Source organism: Microcebus murinus, chromosome 8, assembly GCF_040939455.1.
Source record: "Microcebus murinus isolate Inina chromosome 8, M.murinus_Inina_mat1.0, whole genome shotgun sequence".
Taxonomy (NCBI): domain Eukaryota; kingdom Metazoa; phylum Chordata; class Mammalia; order Primates; family Cheirogaleidae; genus Microcebus; species Microcebus murinus.
The window spans coordinates 85441945-85468605 of NC_134111.1; the positions used below are offsets into that span (position 1 = coordinate 85441945).

Here is a 26661-nt window from a genome sequence, read left to right on the forward strand (position 1 = left end):
TGTAATTTCAATGCAAATAAGTATCTCGCATGTAAAATGTCTTTCCCCCTCCTAATGCACGCATCCGCTGTATAAAGTGCGACTGCTTAGAGAGCACTCTAGCCTGGTCTAAAGCAGCAGCTCCGGGATTTCGACAAAGCTGGGCTCTGAAGCCAGTTGTTGGCGCTGTCCGTGGTGCTGAGGAATTCCCGGCTGCCGGCAGAATGAGCTCCAAACCAGCAGTCTGCGAACTGCTCTCAGTGATGCAGAAAGCCAGCTAAAGTTGTTCCTTTCCTTCGCGTCCACAGTTAGTATTTTCCGGTGTGTGAGAGGGGATTCAAGCAACATATTATGGACGATGGTGATGGTATTGCCAACGGAGCGGACTCTGAGCTACAGCATGCTGTTGCTGTTTGTGATACTCAGAGCCTAGCCAAATCACCTCTACTGCCGTAGCAAACACTGTGTAAGTGAACTCATGTGTGGAGGAGGTGTAATCAGCCGGGAAATTTCATAGAAGGATCTAAGAAAATGCTAAAAATAAGTTCAACATGATTCTGCTACTGGGGTCTGGATTTCTACAGGACCAGCATTGCTTCTCGCTTTGAATTCTGAAGACAGGTCCAAAGCAAATTTCTTATGTGTGTCTGCTGTGTTTCTTTCTGGAAGGGCGGGAGACTGCTTCTTGACTGTGTTTTGAAATGGGAGGTAGAGAGAATGGACTGCCTTTAATTCATGCCTGAAAATGTATTCTTTGGGTAATTAAAGAGGAGCTGCTTTCCTAAAACATAATTGACCTTTTAGTTCATATTGGGCTGTGACCCCTGCCACCACCATTAACCTCCAGAGTGATTAGGTAAGTGTATCTTATGACATGAGTTATGTTTGTTTTCTCAAAAAAATAGATGCAGTCATTTTAAATCATATGTAGCAATATGAGGAGGGGGGAAAGTTTAGCTGGGAAGTGATTCTCAGTTTAGCATTGTTTGCTTTCTTATTTAAAATCTTCAGATAAATATTTTATTTCATTTGTCTAATGTTTCTTTTCTTAAATAAACAGTGTCTTAAATTGCACTAGAACAGCTCAATTATAAAGAAAGCTGTTTTTTAAAAAATAGCCTAAGAACTTTCTTGTATTACAGAGAAAATCTTGTTTTCTCCATGCAGATTTTTAAAATATGTTTCATATAATAAAATCATCTTTAATGTTTATATAAAGTGGATATTACATTCCTATTTTTATCTTAAAGTTTACATTTACCATAACCTGACACATTAATGCCTACCTGTAGCTACAAAGAGATAATTTACTGTCGATGTCTTTCTGAAGCAGAATCATATGTGTATTTTATATGGCTTATCTTGCATGTATTTACAGATATTGCTGGAATATTATAAGGCAGCACAGTAGCTCCCTTTCCTTCCAAGATAAACTTTCTAAATATATGAGAGATGTATAAATGCATGCTTTAATTAGGAAATTATATTTATGTTTTTTTCAGAAGCTTCTGTTATGTTTGTGGGCTCTGTAGTAATTTGAGAGAAAAAAAAATGCTTTGTCAAAGGGAGCTTCCAGCTTCTCAAGTAGAATTATAGGTTTGCATTTTCTTGTTCTGTCATGACTCATTATTTTTGACATATTTTAAAAGACATCCATCTCCTTTATCATTACCGACCCAAAAGGAATTCTAATATCAGAGAATATCAGAGGAATTCTAATATCAGTTTTCTCTGTAAAGAGGGCATACTACCTTCCATTTTACTATTACTAGAATTTGCATATTTACCTTAGAATGCAAATATAACATAATGGTTTATGAAGTTTCCTAATGTAATCTTTATCTTATTTAAAATTATTATCTGTTTATATTATACTAAAAAGAGATGATTTATCATTGCTCTTAATATAAGCTGAAAATAAAGCAATGAATGACATTTATAAATGAATCTGAAAATGTCCTATATACAATCTTAGTGATATTGGCATAAAGCCAATAGCATTTAAATAAACAAATGAACTATTTGACAACACTTTTCCTCATCTATTAGTCCCTAAAGTTACAGTTTTCCCAGAGCCTTTGAGTAAATTAGTTACTCTAAATATTTAAACAAGAGTCCACTACCAACACTTTACACTAAGCACTAAGACTAAGTGAAGTTTACAACAGTCAATGTCACCAAATTAATAAGGCATATTTTCTATGAATGATAATACCCCATTACTATTCTGAGAAACTTACATAAACAGTTTTACACAGGCATCTTTGCGCAAATTGCCAAAATTCAAATATTTTTGGCATTTCAAGAGTTAGATTTTCAAGACTTTGTGAATGGTATTTATATTATATTGAAATATTTAATTCATATAATATTACATGAATGCTAAGTTCAAGTTGCTGTAAAAAAAATTCACACATAGATCTCTCCTGCCCACTAGGAGCTTACTTCCTGAGTAAAATAAAGAAGTGGACAATAACATAAGTAAATTTGTTTATTAAACAAATTCTTTTCAATACGTGGAGTTCTCTTATATTGTTTATTATTTTAAATTTTCTTTCTAAATCTCTATGGAATTGCTGTGCTGTTTTTATTATTAGCTATGTTCTAAAATCCTCATCCATGTTCACTGATACAAGTAATTCATTTTGAGGTCATTGTTGTTCTCCAATTCAGAACATAAATAAGTAGGAAAACCTTCATGCTAGCTCCATCCCAATTATAATTTATCTTCAACTGTTGGTTTATTCTCTTTCTTTTAGAATTAGATTTTTTCCACTAGTCCTTTGAGTTTTGATTATAACATATGTTCTATTACTGATGAGTCTAGTTTAAAGAATAATAGAGAATATGAGTTCAAATATTCTTGAGTTATTTGTAAGTAGCTACTTGTAATCACCTTTAGGGGCTCAGTAAAGACACTCTTTACAATTTAGACAAAGATAGACCTTTGAAATTCAAAAGGTAAATTCAAGCTGAAGGTTCCTATATATATATATATATATATATGAGAGATATATATATATAATAACTCCATAAAGGACAAATTAGAATGCATATATTGCCAAATATCAGCTCTCCAAATTTCACAATAAAATATAGTTTCATGAACTTACTTCTTAATCTTCTTAATCAATCCCAAACAAACAGTTTAAGAGCATGGACTTAAATGGATCTATATTATCTTTATATATGTCAAATTATTCTTTTTAAATATTTATTTTCAGCCTACCCCTCTTGTATTCCCATGGAAGGAGCTGAGTATATTTAATATTAGGAGCACATCCAGAAGTCTTTGAGGAGGGGCATGGCTCTTCATATTCATGAAGCTTGCATACTTCTGTTGGTCATCCCTGGATTGGTCACCTCTGCTGCCATCAGTCATGAAGACTATCCTGCTGATGAAGGTGACCAGATCTCCAGTAATGACAATCTGATTTTTGATGACTATCGAGGGAAAGGGTGTGTGGATGACAGCGGCTTTGTATACAAGTTGGGAGAACGATTTTTCCCAGGGCATTCCAACTGTCCGTGTGTCTGTGCTCTAGATGGACCTGTTTGCGACCAGCCGGAATGCCCTAAAATTCACCCAAAGTGTACTAAAGTGGAACACAATGGATGCTGTCCTGAGTGCAAAGAAGTGAAAAATTTTTGTGAATATCATGGGAAAAATTACAAAATCTTGGAGGAATTTAAGGTATGAGTTACCCTCCATATTTATTGATACTAACTTTTCACACTACATGCTTAGTAGATTGCTGCATTAAAATTAGAGTTGGAAAAATGTATATTTCCTTTTAATTTACAAAAATATGATTCTAGTTAGATGAGTCGCACTGTGGTCAAAAAATGACCAATTGATTTGTCAATCTATATCTGTAGAGTTTCACAAAGTAACCTTTTTCTTCAGAAGTATTTGAGGCATTCTTAACACCTTTTGTTTTTTGCCCTTAGACATTTTTTTGTGTTATTACAAAATTTGTTTTCTAAGGAAAACAATTTTGTTTGCAAGGTATGTGTCTCCTAAGTTAATTTTTAAATTTTGTTAGATTTATTTTGTGTGTGTGTGTGTGTGTGTGTGTGTGTGTGTGTGTGTGTGTGTGTGTGTTGCTGGCTTATTTGTCTGTGTTTGGAGCCATTTAGCCATTATTTGTTTAGTTTATAAAAATGTAAGTGCTACAGAGACATATCTCTTAGTTGTGGTCTTCATATTTAAAAAATCCATTGAGCCTACTTGTTGTAGAGCAATGTCCCCATTCTGTTTTCTGCTCATTAAATTTTTGCTTACAGGACTCCACAGAGAACTGAAGTTTTGTTCTTGTCCATTGTAAAGGCTAGTGAAAAAAAAAGACTATAATTTTTTAGCCTATGTGATATTTCTTAGTTTTCCTTTTATCTTGTGTCATATTTTCCAGTAACTTGGAGTTAATTTTTTTTATCTCCAATGGCTAGTTTTAATTAGGATGTCCTACAAGCCAGATCTGAACCCTAGAGGTATGAATACATAAAAAATATCTTCCTTAAGTAATGGCAGTTTGTGCCTTGGAGTGTCTGTCATACTGATGGCTTGATATAAAAGTTTCCCATTTTATCTAACCAAGTTCTGTGACAAGGTGCTCAGAACTTTACAGGCAAAAGAAAATGTAGCTAGTTTTTAGTGTGGCTCTCTATGCTTGAGAGAAGAAAATTCAGTTATTATCACTGACCTAACTTCTCTCTCCACAAAAGTTAAGTGATGCTAGAAGTCAATATATGAGAAAAAGGGTTCAACTGATCATCATTGAAATATTCTGTGTATTGACATTTCATTATATTTAGTTCATTAGAGGTTATAGGTTAAAATCAGTTCTAATGTACCTAAGAATATCCAATCATTTTAACTAGATATTTTAGGACATGGGGAAAATTTTAATTATAATTATTACATTCAACTTTATTAGACATATTATTTCAGAATCTTCTCTTTCATATATTGTAATATATGAAATGCTTCATCATTGCTGAAATATTTATTAATGGCTTTATGGTTTCTAAAATATATATACTTTGACATTAGTTGTTCATAATTTTAGGTTAATGAAAGTAAATACAAGTACTCAAAACATTATTTGATTCTAGACATGGTTCTAGAATCATATCACTCTTTTCCATCTAGAGTAAAATACAAAAATGTGTTGTAGAAATAGCATTCATAACCTAGCCTAAACAAAAACATCAAATTTTCTGAGGTTTATATAATTCAGTAATCAGTATTTAATAAAGAAGAAAAGAGATTGATTATTTGAATTTAGTCAACTCGCCACTAAAAATGCTATAGTTTCCCTGTATTTATTAAATTTATTTTATTACAAAGGTAATAATTATGTTACCATGTCAAACAATACACAGATATATAAATAAAAAGTTTATAATTTCTGCACTCCCTCTAATTATAATCCTACTATAATCTAATTAACTCCTACTAATCCCTTCCTAATATGTAACCCATTGATGTATACAGCTTTTTCACCTGACTCTATGTCACAGTGGTATTGACTATAAAATAACCATTGTAATAAATACTTCCCTTGTGGAAATGTTGGAAATATTTAATGAGAAATCATTTATGTGAAGTCACTAACCTTGTGATGACTGGTACACAATAGGTATTGAATGGTTATTCCTCCTTCTTCTAAACTCTAATATCCAAGATTTACTCTAAGTTCTAAATTCCTCTATGGTTTTGCACATATTTATAATGGAAGCTCAATTTTAAAAGTCTTTCAAATAAAAAAATTCTAATATCTTTTTAAAATGCTGTTTATCCAAAATATTAGCCAAAACCTATCATCTTGATTTTCTTCCAACTCAGCTTACAAGGAACAAATAATTAATTTTTAAAGATGTATGGAACTTTCATATAATAATCTTAATATGTTGTTAAGGAGGTTGTATTATGAGATTTTTTATACATATATATATATTCATCCAACAAGCATTTTTATCAGACTGTTTGATATACAAGATACTGTAGATGTACTTACATTGAAAAGTAGGATATCTACAAGGAAAAATCTCTACTTACAAGGAAGGCATGATTCAGGTGGAAACAGAAGGGAGAAAATGCAGTCAAAAGTTAAGTACATGATTATGAAGTCCCAATGTAATTCCCAAGGGATTGTGGTATAAGAAGCTTATCAACATGGTATGAAGCTTGGTTAAGCAAGACTTTGGTCTTCAGGATAGTCAAAGTTGAGCATGTTCTATGAAAAGTAGTTGAAATTGATCTGGGAAGATTAAAATTCCAAAGAGGAAACTGCTATAGCAAAATCAGAGATTGGTGTGTATAGAATCTGCAAAGAGAGGAAGGAGATAGAAATATTTGGAAACTGGATCTGACTAAAATACAATCCTAATAAGAGAGAGGTAAATTTGGATATGTGTTGGTGGACAGTAGATGGAAGGGACTTGAACGCTGGGTCAAAATATTTAGATTCAGTCTGAAGAATAACAGAGAATAAAAAGCAGGTGCATAGAGATGACCTAGTTAAATATGATTTTTAAACAAGATTACCTTGTATTCAAGTACAGATTTGAATAGAGGTGAAGAGAAATTAAAAGCATGGGGAGTAGGGGCTGTTGCAAACACACAAAGAACAACACATTCAGGACAATTTTCAGGATAAAATCTCAATTCCCTAGTATAGTCTAGTCTAGATTCTACTCACTGACCTTTCCAAATACCTCAAATTCTAGGTAACTTCTCTTCCTAGCAGTGTTTTCCCTGTTGTCCTACAGTGTGGAATGCTTTTTCAACATTGCTCCCCTACATAATGGGGCTCCGATTGGACTCCTGCAAGATTCCATTTAAATTTCACCTGGAAACTCTACTCTGTCAGTCCTACCACTGTCTCCCAAGCAGGATCTCACTCCTCTTCTATATGTTACTACAGTGTACTGTGCAAAGCATTATAACAAGAATAGCAATTATAGTTAGACACTGTTGAGAGCTTTATGTGTATCCTAACACATTTCATTTTGTAATAATACTGTGAGAATTATACTTTTATTAGCACTGATTTACAGATAAGAAAACTGAAGTACCAGAGTGTAAGTAACTTGCCCAAGATCATACATATGGAAAATGGAATAGCTAAGATCCTAACCCAGGCAGCCTGGCTGCAGAAACTAAGCTACTTGCCACCTCTACTGCCTCTATCAGTAGCAATAATATATGGCACTGCAATAATTTAAAATCATATAAAATATAATGTGAAATAATATTATGTAAAACCACTTTTCTCTCCCACTGGACAGCAAACTCTTTGAGGCTAGGGACACTGTTTTCTTTTCCCCCTCTATTCCAAACTCTTAGCACCATGTGAACTACATAGCAGGCATTCAGTACATTTTTGGTGAATGGCATACAGGGTCAGATTATATGGGATAAAAAAGTTTTAGAGTTCCTTTAAAATGCCTTAGTTTCTGTTTGTGTGTCAATCTCTTCATTTTAAAGAAATATTCAAAGTTCAGATAGAGTGCTCCTTGGGCAGCTAATGACACACATTGTTCCCTGATGGAGTGCCTATTTTCATCCTGCTTTTACTTTCTTCTCCCTGTCCCAGCCCCTTCCTAACCAAGGCTAGTCTTGGATTCTGTCTTCATCCCCGTGTTGCAGTTACCATCCAGTATTGTAGTTGTGCTGTCTCACCCCATATGCAAAACATATGTCACACTTCAATTTTTTCTTATCACCAAATTCAAATGTATATTGATCTATATATGTCACCTGATGGGAAGAATAATGTCATTTATAAAGGTTGTGAAGTTTTCATTCCATTTAGTGATGCAAGCTTTGAAAATGGATTTTTCTCTACTCTTTTTGAAAACTCTAAATTCTCCAGTGTTCTGATAATATTGTATTAAGATAAAGGTCACTATATAGTAGGTTCTCTCATCTTTCTTTTATGTGTACCCAGGCAATATGACACTGGAACCTACTTTTTAAGAAATAAAGCATATAAATAATAAATTATAATAGCATTTCATACAAAAGAAGTTGATTGGAACTGTAGGTTCTATCAGCTTTGGCTCTGTGCTTAATTATCTTATATTGAGTTTCCCAAAGGCAGAAATAATTTATTTTTCTCAGTGTTTTTATAACTCTGACTCTGCTAGAATTAGCTTTTTTGAATATTTCTTTATACTTTAAAACTCATACTGGTTTAGTTTTAGGTCATACACTGAAGGTTATACTACATGAAGCTGAAAGAGATCTTTTTTCAGCTCTTGCATAGCCTGTTTTATTTTAAAGCAAATTTTCTTCAGTCAATTCCTAGTGTCCCCAGTTTGGATTTGGATTTGCCCAAAATCTGCCCTTCCCTGCACACTGGCCTTTGTGCTTTTCCCACTAGGGGCCAAAGACAGTTGATCAGGTCTCTGAATTTTATATTTGAGAAGTTCAGTGTGAGTATTTTTTCATGTCACACATTTTGTATGTACATTGTTGCTTTTTAAAAATAAATAAAAGGACATGTTTTCATACTGTGGTAAGCTGCCTAGTTTTTGCCCTGAATTTTGTATTTAATATTTAAATCTTAAAGAAAGAAATAAAGAGGACAGAAAATTAAATATTTTGCCAAATCATCACACCCATAAAAAACGTTGATGCCAGGTTACATTAAGAATTGTCATGCTCTTCAGTGGATATATTCAAACAGAGACAGGTTTTTCAACTCTCTCATTAATCTGTGTCCCCATCACTAATGTACAATATTGTAACATCAAATATATAAAAATATTTGAGCATGTAGGATTTTTGAATTTAATATTGGGAGATTTGTTTGATGTCTGGTTGGTTTTTTAATATGGAGAAAGATGGAAGGTACTGTTCTAGGAGCTGAGGAAAGATTGATGAAAGAACAGGAAAAATTGAAAGCTGTACAGAAATCTCATTTGAGGGGGGGACTAATAGGTAACATCTTGAAAAACAATTCACTGGCTCTTACCCAGCCACCCATCTGCCATTACACCAGTTTTTATGAAAAGCACAGGAAGGAGTAAGATGCTTACACAAGGCAAAGGAATGCAAAAAGCATCTTTCCAGAGGTGTGAATGCCATATTTATTTTAATAGCAGAGAGACAGGTGGATTTTGAGAATATGGGTGGGTTTTTCAAGAATTTTATCCAATGGAGTGTTTGCAAGTTTTCACCAAATGAATAGTGGAGTCACCAAGGGCATTTTAAAGATACTAGTCAAAGAAAGTCCTGGGAAACATCATAATTTCATGCAACAAAGATAATTTAGGATCTTTGTTGAGAGGTTGAAATGATTAATTCCATAATTGTTGGCTCTGCAAAATACAGTTCCTGTTTTGCAGAGCATGTTGTGGCTTTTAACATTAAAATGGCCTTTGAGTGAGTTAAGGAATGGCTTCTTCTTTCAAGTTGCTACAAAATAACAGTGATTGAGTCATTACTGCTGCTCAGGGGAGGTTCAGCTCAGCGTGCCAAATGAATGGGCTCAAAGTGGACATTCTCAATGGGGGATTCCCATCATTGTAAATAACTGGGGAACCTCTACTTAATTTTTATAATCCCTGACCAATTTCAGAGATTAGAAGTCAATGTTTATTAAATTCAAATATATAATGTTCATTGCACACTTTTTTATTATCAAATTGTACTCATGGCATTTTTTAACTTCACAAAATTGCACTAAAGTTAGAAAATAGGTCAAATTCTAAAAATAATTTATTTTTTCCAAAAACTCCAATGATAATTGAGAATGATCCATTTTATATTTAATACTTTCTAAAATGAAGGAGTAGAATTATAAGAATAAATGGCTTTTAAGTTAATCCCCAAATGGGTGAAATAGCTCGTTTTTAGTCAGAATTAGTCTCTTGCTTTAAATTTTAAGAGAACGGATGATCAGCTAGCCCTTTGGCTAGTTGTATGTAGGAGTAGTTCTTCATACTCACCAATATTTATTGCTGTCCTTCATATTGGAAGATGCTGCTGTTAATGGTGCTAACTACATGATAAGTATGACTGCAGAGATTTGTGACTGGGCTTCTGTGCCCTGTGTACATGAGGAGATTGGTGTTTGATTTGCAGCCATGTCTGAGATTTGCAGAGCTTGTCGCTGTCAGGACTACCTCGGACTTGAGGTCAGCCATCAGCAGTTTACAGACATCGTTGCCCATTCCTTACTGACTCACCAGTAGTGTGAGAAGATGAAAATGAAAAGACAATGACTTGGTAACCTCCTTTCCAAATTTTAACTCCAATTATATGAGGTTTTGGATATGTTAAAATTTGCCTATTTTTAATCGTGTTCTTACCCAAATATAAAATTGGTAAATGGCATAGTATTAATAAGAGTTCATTTTTTCTATTTTCTATATCTTATTTCATAACTCAGATCTATACATTTTGTGTAAATTTTGCAGATTAATCTATAATCTATATAACCTAGATTCTAATTGTTCCATACTTGCATTGATGTATGTGTGTGTTAAATTGGAGGGACAAAGTGTTCTTACTTCAAGAAAATCTTACTTTAAGATAAGGTAAACCTTTTGCTTCTACTTCTTAATTGCCTTAACCATATTTTTTGTTTTATTATCCTACATCAGGCAATGTGTTTTATGAAGGACAGCACAAGAAAACCTTATCAGTATATTTTTTAGTTGGGCGTTTTGACAGGCTTTCAAGGAAGAACTTGAAACAAATAACTAAGAGGAGATTTGAAGTGATCAATGGGTTTTCTTTCTCAAACAATAGACATTGTTAATTGAGGACTGGCTTATTTTAGAGTCCATACTTTGGCCTTTATTATCACTGCTGATTAGCATCAGTAATTTCAGTCTAGCACACCTCCATTGTTGATTTCCTTGCCTCCAGCCTGTCATATAGCACATCACAATAAAACCATTTTTGGCAAGGATTTAATGACATCATGCAAAGAGTGAATAAAGTACTGAAGTGATAAGAAAAGTCATTCATCTCCTAAAAATGTTTTCAGATGACATTATTTTACGGCTATATAAAGTTGAGTTAAGTGTATAAAAGTAAACTGAATACAACTCTTAATTTTCTCCCTGTTATGTCATGTCACCATAAACAAACCTCAATATACTTTTAATCTTTCTATCCATAGAATTGATACAAGAATGCCATCACATATATCTTATGAAGAATAAATAGTATGGAGAATTTTGAAATTATAATGTTATATATAAATTTAAAACAATCATAACTGCTCAAAAGTTTTATTTTAATTAAACATTATTTGGTTAGGATTTTGAAATCATTTTTGTTTTATTATTGTATTGATATTTAATATTTCACTACCCTTGGTAATTCTTGTCTTGGGATTGTATTTCTAGCATCTGAGTTTACATAAATTGGTCTATTTATAAATGGCAAGCATTGTGGTTTTGGTTTTTATAGTTTAGGTCCTTCCTACTTTGAAAAGCTGACCATGGAGTTTTAGATGTGGAAAAACACTTTGAAATTATTTTGTCTAACTCCCTTGTGTTAGGGCTGATAAAACAAAAACTAACAGAAACTGAGTGATAATAGCACAATGATATAGCTCATTATTTGCAAAAGCAATATTAATATATCACATTCCTGTGGTCTTTTTTCTATATTTTACTACCTTTGGGTTTAACAGGAAAATGCCAGCTCATTTGCATCTTCTTTTCCAATAAATATGTTGGATGCAATGATTTATCTCAGCCAATTGTCTATAGAAATGAGATTTCAGGACCTATCACCATGACAACCCAGAGTTACAAGTAGACAAGAACAATAATATATTGGCACATCTAAAATCAGTCTTTGATACAGATTGAGTACAATTTGTGACACTAGCCTAAGTTTTCAAAGGCTCTGATAAAAAGGGGATTCTTTGTTTAAAAATGAAAAATTATATAATTAAACTAAGCAATACAAGCCAAAATAAGATCAAATATATTACATTAAACACTATTTATTTTTACCTATACTACTTTATACTAAGAAGTAACAAAGGAACAAAATTAGCTGTGCTTGCTCATATATTTTGATAATTTTAGGAAATGAAGACCCATGTTTTATATTTTTTCACTCAGAAAACACCTACCTCTCACTAGATGGCAGGAACGAGTGCAAAATGGATGAGGTGTGCAAAAACCTCTAGTTCTGTGGCATTAGAACAAAGGAATATCCCAAAACCAGCCAATGATCAGTCTCACCGAGGGAAGGAATGTTGTAAAACTTCAGATTCTTCGACTCTCCCTCTTTAGTTCTGATTTAAATTATTTAAATTTATACTATTCTAAAATTTCTCAGATTATTCTGATGATCAGCTGGATTTGGGAATCACTGCCATAATGTAGCCTTTTCCAGATGGTTTTCTAGGGAACACTCACCTCCCGTGAGATTCTTTGTAAGGATTTCCAATTTTTTTCATGGTCAAGTCAGTTTTGAGTAATGATGCATCCTTTAACCTCTTGAAAATGTCAGTACACATTAGTATACTGAGAACAAGCATATTTAAAGGTTTGTTTGAGAGTTGGTGTATATAGTTCAACAGCTAAGAGCTCAAAAGTGTGGTGAAAATTGGATTTTAAAGCAGGCTCTACTGCTTACTGGCCAAGTGACCCAGGCACACATTGCTTTACCTCTTTATGTCTCAGTGTACACATCTCTAAAATAGAGATAATAGTAGATACTACTTGGCACACAATAAGTGATTCGTAAAAGCTACCTGACACTTTTACTACTATTACTACTAACCTGTATTTAATCCAGGATTTCACAAATTTATGTGACAGTAGAACACTTTTTTTTCCCCTCAGAACATTTATTAACATCTTAAAGTTCACAAGAGTTCAATGAAACATGGTTTAAGAAATATTTTGCTAATGATTCAAGATAGCCTAATTCCCTTATTTGAATTTTATGAGCAGTTAATGATAAAAATCTATTTGTCTCAGCTTATCTTTTATTGTCTTGTTCTTTTTAAAGTTTCCAAAATTGCATTTAATGTTATTGTTTATAGCAACTTATTAATTTGTGTTACATAAAACAATTTAGTTGGAGCATGACTTTTTGAGTATGATGACAATAATAATAATATCAGTTACATATTACCAATAATTTAAGACAAGGGTCAACACACTACAGCCCATGAACAAATCTAGTCCTCAATCTGTTTTATAAATAAAGTTTTATTGGAAGACATCCATGCTCATTTATTTATGCTTGTCTACAGTTGATTTTAAAGTGTTCCAGACACCACATGACCCACAAAATCTAAAATATTTATGATCTGGCCGTCTATGGGAAAAGATTGCTGATCCCTAACTGATCTAGAAGCAAGTTATTCTTCTCTTTCAATTTCCCTCAAGCTGTGCTGTCACTTTTGAGTATGGCTAGATATGGGTTCTGTTTTACCTATGGGATCTCATTTCACACATGTAATTTTAAAAGGCGTGTAGATTTTCCTGCTTCAAATGTGTTTACTACTTAACAGCACTCATGTTACGTCATATTTCTTTGCATATTTAACTCCAAAGAGTACAGCTTTGCTTATTGCACTGATGTATAATAACTTAATAACTTTCCATTTACTGAAAACTCTCAACTGAAATAGATAAGCAAAGACTATAACATTTTTATCCTTTTTGTATACCATGTTCTCTTTTTTGATAATATGAGAAGTCAAAAGGTATATTTATGTTAATGTAATATAATAGACAAATTTAGTTTATATTAATAGGTGAAAACATGTATACAATCTGCTTGCTTAGGTATTCAGTCCATTATTACATCTTTTCAAATCAACTTACATACACGATCCATAATTTGATTCTGTTAAATAAATATCTCTTACATGTGGAGATGATATAAATCTGACCCTCAAGGTGTTTCTATTTTATCAAAAAGAATAATACAGGTACCACTAATGGCACATGGCTTGTGATGATTGCTCTAGGAACTCATGAAGAAAGGAGTAACTCAGTCTGAAAGAAATGACTCAGTCTAAAGGAAGATAATCTAAGAGTGGGGATTTCAATTCATTGAAAGCATTATAGACAAAATTAGAAAGTTGGCAAAGGTAAAGGCAAAACTTTTTCAGAGAAAAGTGAGTCAACCCAAGTGGCCAAAGCATAGGATATAGAGAATGAGAGAGAGAGATAAAAGTGAGAAGGGAACTTGAGGCCAGTTCACACCCTGAATGCCTGGCTAAGAAGCTTGAGTCAAAGTCTGGACTGAGGAGTGAGAGTCACCAAAGGACTTGGATCAGGGAAGTGACAAAACCAGTTCTATGCCCGAGACAGATACAAATAATAGTTGAAAATTTTATGAAATGTTTTGCACATACATTCCCTCATTGAATTATTTAATTCTAAGATATTTTATTCCCATCTTATAAATAAGAAAACCAAGATTCAGAGAAATTTATGCATTTGTCTTTGTCATATAAATGGAGAATATCAAACCTGACAAACCAAGGAAAGTCTTCTGACTCTAACTCTAGTGCTATCTCCATTATATCATACCTTATCAGCTTTGATGAGATCACTATAGAAATTATGCAAGTAATGTAAAAGGTAGTTTATTTTTCATTTGAGTGTATATATTTCCTGTGTTGTTAAATGGGTGTTCAATTATGAGTCTATGTCATGTTTAGTCCTCTCTCTCCTTCACAGAAATGTAGTACATTGATTGCTCACATGACAATTCTTTCCCTGCTCCACATTTTACAGGTCTTTATGGGTTTCATTTTAAAAACTCACATTACCAAAAGTATGCATCTAAGGCACATTTCTATCCATTAAGAAACAAACTACATTCTGAATGCAGTGAGAATTAACTAGGGTTATTTTTGCAAATTTAGGGATTTTAAAAAATTTTCTAAATTGGTGAAAGAGTCTGGTAAGGGTAGCAGGGAGGGTGGATTAAGTGGGGATGGTTAATGAGTGCAAAAATAGAACAATGATAGCATGACAATAGGGTATACTTTAAAATAAACTAAAATAATGGAACTAGAATGTTCCTAACACAAAGAAATGATAAATGCCTGAGGTGACGGATACCCCAATTACCCTGATTTGATTAATTCACATTGTATGCCTGTATCCAAACATTACATCCACCCTATAAAAATACACACTATTATGTATCCATAATGATTTAAAAAATAAATTAAAAAAAGAAAGTATAGAACTTGTTAATGACTTTTACAGTCTTAGAAATGCAAAGGCTTCTACCATAGTTATTGTAAAGACTTCCAATGGTTAGCAAATGAAGTCATTTTTGTTTACAGCAAGAGAACAGCCACACTTCTCTGAGACTCCACTTATTTTCACTGCATGTTAGCTTTATTGCTCTCTCCCAAATATGACAAGGAAAAATTTAAAATTGTTCAGTCTAACTTTAATTTTCCCCCAACATTAAAAATAAAATCTTGCTAAAATAGCAAACCTTTGACTGCTGAGATTTAGAAAGCTTCATTACGGAGAAAAAGGACAATCACAGAGAATTTTCCTTTTGTTAATGAGACTCTAAGACATTCACATTGAAACTGGAAGATACTTAAATCAAGACTCCAGAAACTGTGAGCTAAAGTTATCCTGTTAAAAATCTGTTTCAGGCAAGAATCTGATTAAAGATTGATGTTTCGTCTCTGTAAATAAGAATCTAATTAACTACCTAAAAATGTTGTCCAATGTCACTCTCAATCGAACCACAATTTGATGCAAACATTGTTGCATATTAGAGCTGTAATAGATTGTTTTCAAAACTCTAAAAGACATACAGTCGTTCCTCAGTATATGCAGCAGATTGATTCCAGACCCCTGGCCCATACCGAAATCTGTAGATCTTAAAATTCCTTATGTAAAATGGAGTAGTATTTGCATATAACCTATGCACATCCTCCCATAAATCATCTCTAGATTACTTATAATCCCTAGTAAAATGTAAATGCTATGTAAATAGTTGTTATACTGTATTGTTTAGAAAATAATGACAAGGAAAAAAGTCTATACATGTTTATTACAGACAACCATCCATCCTCCCCACCCCCAATACTGTGTTTTTGATCCAGGACTGGTTGAATCCATCTATGTGGAATCCATGGATATAAAGGGCAGGCGGTGTTCTTCATAAATTCAATATTTCAAATAATTCAAATAATATTTCAAATAATTATGCCATAATTTAATAAAAATAATTATAAGCACTATACTCCTTTGAGAAATACACAGCCTTGGCAAATGAACAAAGGGAGGAAAAGGAAGCTGATCAAGTTGAAAGCTATAAGGACATCATAGTCATGTGATAAATTCCACATAGCTTACATGTTTTCATGTATTACATTATTTCCTTTTAGTCTCATAACAAGCCAGTAAGAAAATTGGAGCACTGTTAATATTATATTATTATTAACTCCATTTTGCAAATGAGAAAACCTAGGCTCAAGTGGTTTAAGTAACCTGTCCAAGGTAAAAACAGCAGCATTTGATGGCAAGACTTAAGCTCCAAACATGCTTATTCATGCTTATTCCATATTATCATGCAGCCAAATTCTACTAGGCAATTGCACTAACAATTTAGATACCTGGTTACAAAATTGTCACTGCTTCTGCTGTACCTTGCTCCCAAATTACACATGAAAATAGAGAGGTTTATCAAGAAATTATTCAGTCTAGATTTTTTTAATTAAAATATACTTTCATGTTATTGCCCATAAGCCATCTCAATATATTTTTGTAGAATGAGGTGAGCTATGAACGAGCATCAAATAACGAACTCTAAAATTCAGTAGGAAATTACTGTTTCACCTTAAAATTGGAAATATAATACATTTTAATTTTAGCAGTTGAAAAGCACTTAATATTATTAATTTTTAATTACTTTTTCTTCATAACATGTCAAAGTACAATGTTACCAGCCAATGGAAAATGAAGAAAAAATTACAACTTTTAGAAAAGTTTTGCCCAGAGACAGTGGCAACGAAGGAGTTCTTGAAAAATAATCTGATTGGCACATCTAATACAAATGGGTTTGGTTGTTTCAGGCTGATAATTCCCACCTATAGGACCCTGAAAGGCCCTGAATTCAGTGTCATCCATGCAATGTTAGCAGGCTGAATTATGGCCATCTCTCTTTTCTGTCATCACTTCCTTTTAATGTTTCCAGTAGAATAAGACTGGTCATATTTGTCTTGTACACAATTCTTTCAGGCTGTAGAATTTTCACGGTGATGTATTCTCCCCCAACTGCACATAGCCTTGATTTAATGCTGTTGTAGATGACTGGTTCTTTAATTGTTATCAACAACTGTCTTTTCCTGTGTTAACAGAAAAGCTTTCAAGTTATACAGTTGCTCACTTTTTCCCTGTTGCACAAATGGGTGATAAATGGAGCATCTTCAGCATGGAGATATATAGGTTCTGCTGAAAATACTCAGTCCCATTGTCAAGGACTTTTCTTGTACCAAAGCCAACTGTCAATCCAGCTTGTCAGTGAAGGACTTAAAGGCTGTTGCTTTTCTAGGCTTCTTCACAAGCGTGGCTGTGATACTTTATCAAAATCTGTATACTGAGTCCTCTAGTTTGGGTTTATACCTTTAGGTTCTTCTCTAATCTTAAAAGCAGCTAAAATATTCTTTTTTTCCTTTCTTGAATTGAACCCTGATATTTCTTTGATAAGTGTACTTTGCCTGCTTAAAAAAATACATGTGATTGCCACTAAAGAAAGATATGTTTCCTTATATTCTTACCTATATTTTTATTTATATTTATATTCTTTCTTCATATTTCAGGAAAAGCTACATTTTATTGTAAGAGGAGTATTTAAAAACATTGAAGAAAAAAATCAGTTCCTTACATCATCAGTCTATTGGAATAGGCAGTATATAATTGTAGAATTGCCTGCTCTTAAAACATATGCCAAAATATATTTTTAAAATTTTATTTAAGAAAATATAATTTTAGGAAAAAATAAGCCATTGGTATAATATCACTGTTGTCTTGCAAATATAATGATAAAATTTTAAAAATGAGTGAACTTTTTTATACTTGATAATTAATAACTTTAAGATTGAATATTTCATCAACTATTTTCTAATCTTATATTTTAGTTTAGCTCAGAGTACATACAAATAAAAATAGAATGATTAACACCAATAATTCTGTTTTTCATTATAATAGGACCATTACTTATTTTAAAAAGGCATTTGTTTTAAAAATAGCAAAACTTAATTTCATAGATATCTTACCTCCTCTTCTAGTTTGTCATTTATTGAGAGTAGGACAGATATGTAGGTCATTTTGGTATACCTTATATATACTACCTTGTATATAATATACATTTAATAAATATGTTGAATAATTATTAAAATTTATCTATGTTTCTGAATCTTAGTTTCTTACCTAACTAGTTTATTATATCTCCACATCAAAGCTAAGTGTACTTTTTTGCAGTCATTTCACTAAAATGCTTATATTTTCAACAAAAATGAAAGACACACTGTAAATAATATTGCAGAATAGAATATATTATCAAAATATCAAGTCCACCCGAACAGCTACTACTTAACTTGTAGTGTAAAATAATATCACAATGTACAGTTGCTGACTGAGGAGGTTATAAAAAAAATCTGTGTATCAAGTTTTTTTATTTGCTTCAGCAGTATTAAAATTCTTAAAGAAATTGCAGCCTTATGTCCAAAATTTGATAAGACTTACAACCTCAGTGCCCCGAATATGTTCCAATCAATAGGCAGATCGCTGAAGAGGTCATCACAATCTCATTAGACCAGGAACACAGAGGAGCATTTTTAATCAGTGATGCTATGGGTCATCTTTCAGATGATTGTGAATTCTGGTTAAAACCCATTGGATTCGTTGATTATTAGGTGACATCTGCCGCATGCAAATGACTGGCTACGGGAGTGGCAATGGATGCTAAATACTCTTGCACTTTGTAATTTAATGTATGTTTTAATGAAGTGAACAGTGAGATTCCTGACAGGCATCAGCAACTTTGAAATAGAGTCTTCCAAATTTCTCATATGGTTTGAAAGTAATGAGATTTGTTCCATAAAGTGATAAAATTTATGCCATAAATTATCTCTAAAAGAAGAGTGCTTCTTAAAGCTGTATCCTTTTCCTCTGCTAAAAGATTAGATTTTAAATAGTCGTTTAGTGGAAATTTTTTAAAAAGCAAACTGGGCTATGCTCTCTTTGATAATGTTTGCTCATTATCAAAGAAATGAAGCACCCCATGGTATCTAAAGCCTAGTATCTCTTGGTCAGAAGGAAAGCCATCAATACAGTTAGTATGCTTAAACATGGCAGTTAGAATATATCCAATCCATTTATGCATCCATCTTTTCAGCTTTCAACAATATAATCAGAGGGCTTTCTAGGAATCAAATTTTGTTTCTCAGAATATTCAAATGTGTTTTGGGGGCTTTGTACTCTAACCTATCATTTAGGGGAATGGACATGTTTAAAATTAGGGCTTTTTCCTGAAAAAATATTTTATAATATACTAAAATCATGTTCTTAATAAGCAATCATCAAAATTGATGCACATTATATTTTAGGTTATTAAGTATGAAATGTCTGATTTCCTTAAATACTAAGTTTGACAGTTGATATCTCTAACATTTCACTTTGACACTTCTTGTGTTGTTATTTTTATTGTGAAGGTACATCCTCAGTCTTGCAACCACACAGTTTGGCTTGTGATTATCTTTCAATATTTTTTTAGAGAAATTTTTGTAAATCCATCGATAAGTCAAAAATTCGTGTTATTTTTGAATATGGGTTTCATTGTGGAATCAATGCAGTGCAGACAGCTCAAAATATCAGCGAAGTGCTTGGGAAAGATGTTCACACAGTATGTTGATGGTTTGAGAAGTTTCTTCCTGGTGATTTTTATCTTGAAAATGAGCCACGTGGGTGACCTGAGACAAAGATGGATAATGATGAGCTGAAACCTGTAAGGGAATCAAATCCATCTCAACCTCTGCATGAATTAGTAGCAAGATTTGACGTTACTGTTCCAATGATATTGGACCATTTGAGACAACTCAGCAAGGTAAAGAAGCTGGATGGATGGATTCCTCATGAATTAAACAATTGTCAGAAGAGAAATTGTCTCGAAGCTTGCCTTTCTTTGCTGTCATGACAAAAAGGCAAAGCATTTCTACAATGTCTTCTTACCTGTGATGAAAAATGGATTCTTTTTCACAATCACAAGCATTCAGCACAATGGTTGGATAAAGATGAAGTGCTGAAATACAGTCCAAAACTGAATATTCATGAAAAAAAGCTAATGAGGTGTCTGGTGGTCCAGCGCTGGTATTATCCACTACAGCTTTATCAAACCTCATCAGGCCATTACGGCGGATGTCTTCTGCAACCAATTAGATTAAATGCTGAGGATGCTTGTGATTAAGCAGCTGAGATTGGTCCATAGAGACAGGCCAATCCTCTTGCAAGACATCGCTTGACCACATGCCGCACAAACAACACTGCTCAAACTACAGAGGCTGGACTTGGAAACTGTCATCCACCATTTCCACCAGATCTTGCACCAACTGATTACTGCTTCTTCCAGGCTTTGGAACACTTGTTGCAAGAAAAAATATTGAATTCTCAACAAGCTGTGAAAAACGCCTTTCATGATTTCATTGCCACTCTCTCTCTAGGCTTCTTGACTGATGGGGTAAACCAGCTGCTGTTAAGGTGGCAGCACTGTGTCAATAGTGTTCGGGGCATAGTTTGATTAATTGTACTGCTTCTTTAGATGTAATAAACTAGACTTTTGTTTTGAACTCAGACATTTCATATTTAATGAACTGGTAGCTTAGTGGCTCTCCAAGTATGATCCCTGGCCTAGCAGAATCATCATCATCTGGAATTTGTTAGAAATGCAAATTCTCAGGCCTGCCCCACACTTGCAGCATTGGAAACTCTGGGCATGGGGCTGAAATGAGACTTTTACTCAGATGCTTTAGCAATTCTCTGCATGTATTCTTGTCCTAAATTTAGTTAACACAGTATTTTCCAGTGCAATAAAAGTCTGTAATCATCTATGCTAGATAGTCTAGTCAATGGAGTGCTTGAAGGTTGACTTACCTGTAAGCCATATGATGAATATTAGGTATTTAAGATTACATTTAGAGGGTGAGTTTATGTTCATTGCCATAATATGGGAGCCCAAGTAGTTATTTCATGATTCACAGTCAGAAAACTTTTCCTCCAAAGTGCCCTTTATAATATTTAAATGAAAGGCAAACATCTTATTGAATCAAAACCCCTTCCATACATGGCAAACACAGATGAAGCTTCCCAGAGGTACACCTTAATAAATAGGAAACAGAGATTATGCATAAAAAAAGATACATTTTAGTTAACAAATATTTATTATCTATCACGTGATAAGATATCTTCTGGGTACTGAGAATACAGCAGTGAACAATATATTATAAGGAGCTTAGAATCTATGAGAATGACAAACAGTAACAAAGAGAAAATGTAAACAAATGCATAAGATAATTTCTTGAACTGATGAAAGCTCTGAATGGGCGACATATGGACAGTGAAGATGAAGGGACTGGGTGACCTGATCATCAGGGAAGACCTCCCTGGAGAGGTGGCATTTGGGTTGACATCTAGATGATGAAACTTCAGTAAAAGAAAATGGGTTTGTTGCTTTTTTTCCTCTTGAGTGATTTATAATAATTAGTTTATAATAATTTCTAAACTTAATTATAATTTTATAATAATTAGTTTAACCATTCCTACTACTCTTTATCTGAAGCTTCTAATAACAATTTTGATTGTCTACTCAAGATATTTCATATAACCGGAGTCATAGTCACCTAAACCAATATTTAAGAGTCTAATTTTGCTCTAATAATTATGTATATAGATATATATAGCAGGAAACCCCTCTGTAAGCTAGGGGTAACATTTGAATTTGCCATACAAGGTACTTATTCAGAGATAGTGGGAATTATAGATAAAATACACAGCCTCTGCTTAAATGGAGTTCCATGTTAGATATTCAAAACCACCGAGCTGGAGGTATAACAGATTTTTAACAAACATGGAATACTCTGACACCATCAAATATATACATTAACAAATAAATTTGACCTATAATCCCAATTTCAACTAAAATGTATGCAAAGGTATAGATAGTGAATGTTATTTTATTTTCCAAAGATTGCACAGAAATAAAGTGTTCTATGAGATTTCTTAGAAAAAGATTTTTCTTGTATAAAATTTTAGGATAGTGTCATTTAATCATCTTACCTACCAAATCTCTAGCTGACAAAAGTCATGTACTAGTCATAATTTCACATGTTCTAAAAAAAAACCCAAAAAACAAAAAAGCTAGTAAGAATAATTTTTTCCAAGTACTTCTTCCAGCATTTTCTGTTCCTCTAAGGATAGCTTTATTCTTCAATCTTTGGTTTTACAAGGACATTTTCAGGTTTAATCCATAGTTTTCACATTGAAGAACCCAATAAAAGGAAATTTGTAACCAGCTCAGCGCTTAAGATGTAAAGATTTATTCAAAGCACCAAAGCTTTCAGAGTTTTACACTGTAAGATGGGAAAGATTTTTAAAGTCTGAACTTCATGTCAAAGCAGCATACTGCTTATTCCTAGTAACTTATCGGTGTTTAAGCGATATCTTTTCAAAAATGCAGGGGCAGGCAGGGGCAATAGAGAAAGTCAAGTTGAGCAAGAGAACAACAGTGGTGTCAGAGCTGGTAAGATCATGAAAGGAAAGAGGGTTGGCAAGTCTGGAAAAGAAGGAAAGGGACTTTAGCCTGAGGTCAATTGGTTACATTTGATTGAGTGTTTAGAGCGGGAGCAGAGGGGCACATGAGGCTTTGGGATGAGAAGAAATGGCCTGAAATAGAGATAGATTATTTGAGAAAAAAATTTAATGAAAATAAAAGAGGAAATAACATGCTTGTGATAAGAGATTCTGGGCTAGGGACAGAGTACAGTATATGAATAAAGCCAGGTTCAGGGCAGGATTAAAAGCTACTGATGTTTAGGGTGATATTTTTATTTTTCTAATTTATATTTTTTGTTATCCAAAACCTCTTTGAAATATTAAATATGCTTTTATCACTCAGCCTTGTGGTCTTAGCTATTTCTCAGAATGTTTCTCAGAATTCCAATGCTGATCTCTGTGTACACATCCAGCCTCTACTGATTTCTGTCTTTATTGGACCATTACCTGTTAGTGCTTCTCTCAGATACCTGCCAATGTAGTTTCCAGGCATCTACAAGCCTCATGGCAACCTAACTTTGGCCATCATAATTTTCTAATTCACATTTGCAGAGGTTAGAAAACTCTAAGTATCTAGAATAATCTCTTTATGCAAGTTATTAAAATTCTCTTAGCAGGAAATACCTATCCTCTCTTAATCAATTATTCAGTTATTAATACCTCTTGTGGATCTGATCTGCATGGAGAGGTGTAAAAACACTGGCAAATCAACTACTCAGATGGGAGCACACAGAATGGTGATTCTTAATCATCCGATAGCAATACAGTTTAGCAGTTAGGCTGCCTGGATTCAAATTCCGCCTGTGCCCCTTACTACTGGTAGGATCTGGGAAAGCTGTGGGCCCTTTCTTGGCCTATATCCTCATCTTTCAGATGAGCATTAAAAAAAATCTTCCTTCATAGGATTATTACAAGAAATAAATAAGTAGATACAGGTAAATTGCTTAGCTCAATGCCCAGCACTAATAAGGTTCAACCACACTGTCAAAATTAGAAGAGTGTTCTAGGTCAGTCTGTATTGGGAAATCTAATAGTTCAATAAATCTTTCTCAAAGACTATAATTACTGTGAAGTAAACATTTTGCATTTGAAAATTTGAGGTTTTCTTCAGTATTCTTATTCTCAGTCCACAAGACTTGCACGGACCAGCCCTTCCTTCAGCAAGAAGGGAACCAGCAAAAACAAACAACCCCAGCTGTGAGAAAGGGATTGTGTTAGCAGCTCTGTTTTTCTCTCACACTGGCAATAAATACAGTCCAAGTCTTTGCTGCACTTCAGGAGGCTGTGTGAAAATACCTCTTTGCAATTAACCAAGGAAAGAGGGAAACTTCTGACAAGTTTACTTAGCAATCTTAGTGAGACTTGCAAAATAAGCAGTACAGCATCAAACACATCTCTTACACTATTTCTAATTCAATATTTTCTCCATCAAATAGTGTGCTGTAGGATTAAATCTTTTCCTTAATTTACTGAGATTATTCAGTAGAGGAGCTTCAGGAAAATCCCAGCCCTTGAGATAATGCAACAGATGCCAGCGGATGTTTAACCAATCACTGTACCCTTCAAAAACTTATTGATCACATTTTTAGAAAGCAACACTTTACCACAGATTCTATGGCTCTTTCTCTTCATACTAAGTTTGAGAGCAAAATAGTTAATATAAAGTTAGATGATCATTCTTCAAGTAAAAATCAAAGACAAAATGAATTTTAAAAATAATTAGTTGAAAGGTTTCCACCTCTACATACTGCCTGAATCAAGGAGTATTGATATGACACTAATTGTTAGATCCAGGAAGAAAAAAGAGCTGACAGAGGTTATGGACAGTAGCCACTGAAGAAAGGGAAGTGGACTTTACTTAACACAATTTGCAAGTGAGGAACTGTAGCGCCAGGTTGGTGGCAGAACTTTTGAAGAGCAAATGACTTGGTTTGATAAGTGTAGACATTGCATGACTTCTGAGACCTCCATATTTTCATTCCAGAATTCTAAACCTCTCAGTTTTGTGAGAAAGTGGAGCTAGAACTTGTAAAGAATGAGAAAGGCATAGAGTGGCCACTATTTTAGATTATTTGCAGTATAGGCAGTTTCTCCCAAACTCACTCTTGGTCAGTAAGTACTATGAGTACAAAAATTCTTCCCTGATTTTTAATTTTTGTCTCTTAATTAATCACTTTTCAATTCCATTTTTAGAGTCTTACTTAAATAGTGGCTTTTTAAGTCAATCGATTTTAGTTTGTTCATAAAAGCAAGCAGGCAAGATGAAAGGTATTCACTGACTGTTTCAAGAGAAAGTACTTGGATGTTTGGATCCCAAATGCAGTCTTATCTAAAATTCACATTGAAAAAATGCCATTTAGAGTCTAGGTTAGCTTGAAAAAGAGTGCCTACAAAGGATGAGGATGTTTGCTTACCATTTTCTTATTTCTGAGTAATCCTCCTTTTTCTTGGAAAGAAAACAAATATTTGACATGTTCCAGTATCATTCCTGTTTACCAGGGGAAGTCAGAGCAATCAGTGTATCTGGAAACTAAACCAGGAGATGATATATTAGTTGTCCAAACACTTCTCTGGAAAGTAGGAAAATAAGATGTGGGAAAAGTTATACCTGGGTGCTCTAGTTGTTCACAGCAACCTGAGGTACACACTGCAACCTACCTTGCCTTGGACGTGTAGGTGGCCTTCTACCAGGGGAGAATGATCATAGACATGGTAAATGGAGTTAATACAGTAAAGCCAATATAAGCACTGATGTTTTGTCTTCTGACAGCATATGAATGTGCAAGCATTAAGTTATAGGAGAAAAGGGGCTAATTTTAGATTTGTTCCTAGCCCTCTCCATGTGAATGGTGTCGCTGTGAGCCCAGCAATGAAGTTCACTGTGTTGTAGCAGACTGCGCGGTTCCTGAGTGTGTCAACCCAGTCTATGAACCAGAACAATGTTGTCCTGTCTGCAAAAATGGTAAGACCATACTGCATTAGCTTTCAAAGAGGGGTTAGTGCAAAATACAAATATTTCACTACTGCACACCATTCAATGCAAGAGCCCTCTAAGATCTGCCAGTGGCTTTTTGATATGGGCATGGCAGATTTATATTTTTATTCCACCTTAAAGTGAAATTAAACCAGCAATGGGTAAATTGTGCAGCCTTCTATCTGGGGAATTAAGGCTCTTATAAGCTGACTTTGTTGTGATCCCTATTATTTATTGTTGACTTATAAGGAGGACATTGGAAAGAACATAGTACCATCTTTTTGTAGTGACTGCATTTCTTTCCTTTGTGGAGCCTATGAAGCAGTTCACCTCATTTCATAGTGCATAACCCAGGATAGAGAGTAGGGTGAATGCCAGGTATTTTGCTTTGGGCATAGATAAGACTTTAGTTATCAAAGAAATATAAAATTCAATCATTGGTTCAGTTAAATTGAAGTAATAAAGACTAAAAAGTTTAGGGCTTTCATTTTAGGTTTTTATTACAGTGGAACCTTGTTCTTGTAGTAAATGCTGTAGAGGGTAACTTGGTTTATTTATGAGGCCATATGTTCCTTGTTGTCCTTTATGGAATGGAGAGGTTGAAACAACTACAATATCCTAATCACCCAAATCAATGGGATGCTGCAGAGAAGTCAGTGCAATGCCATGAACCCAGGAGAGCATATCAACAAAGTGAATAGCATTCTTTTCGTAGTTGTCATGTATACCAAAAAAGAAAATAATAATAATTCTTTGCTAGGTCACACTCCACAAATGCCCTCTCTGGCATTAATATCTGCTTGAAAAAAGTGGTTCTAGCCCTCAATTAAGCTAAGTTCACTAATTTTAAGGCTGAATCCCTATGCCCTTTCTTGACTGAGCAATAGTCATCTTCCTCT

At 33.8% G+C, this 26661-nt stretch overlaps 1 protein-coding gene across 2 annotated transcripts; it reads left to right on the plus strand.

Moving 5' to 3' along the window:
* On the plus strand, positions 1 to 26308 carry VWC2L (von Willebrand factor C domain containing 2 like). Of its 2 annotated transcripts, XM_076005912.1 has the most exons (3): positions 1 to 835; positions 3204 to 3673; positions 25621 to 26308. In XM_076005912.1, the coding sequence occupies exons 2-3, from the start codon at positions 3284 to 3286 to the stop codon at positions 25768 to 25770; spliced, it is 540 nt and encodes a 179-aa protein (XP_075862027.1). In that variant the 5' UTR covers positions 1 to 835; positions 3204 to 3283; the 3' UTR covers positions 25771 to 26308. The 2 variants fall into 2 exon arrangements, with proteins under 2 accessions (XP_075862027.1, XP_075862028.1); XM_076005913.1 differs by lacking the exon at positions 25621 to 26308 and having other exon boundaries at positions 3204 to 3679.
* The last annotated feature ends 353 nt before the right edge of the window (positions 26309 to 26661 follow it).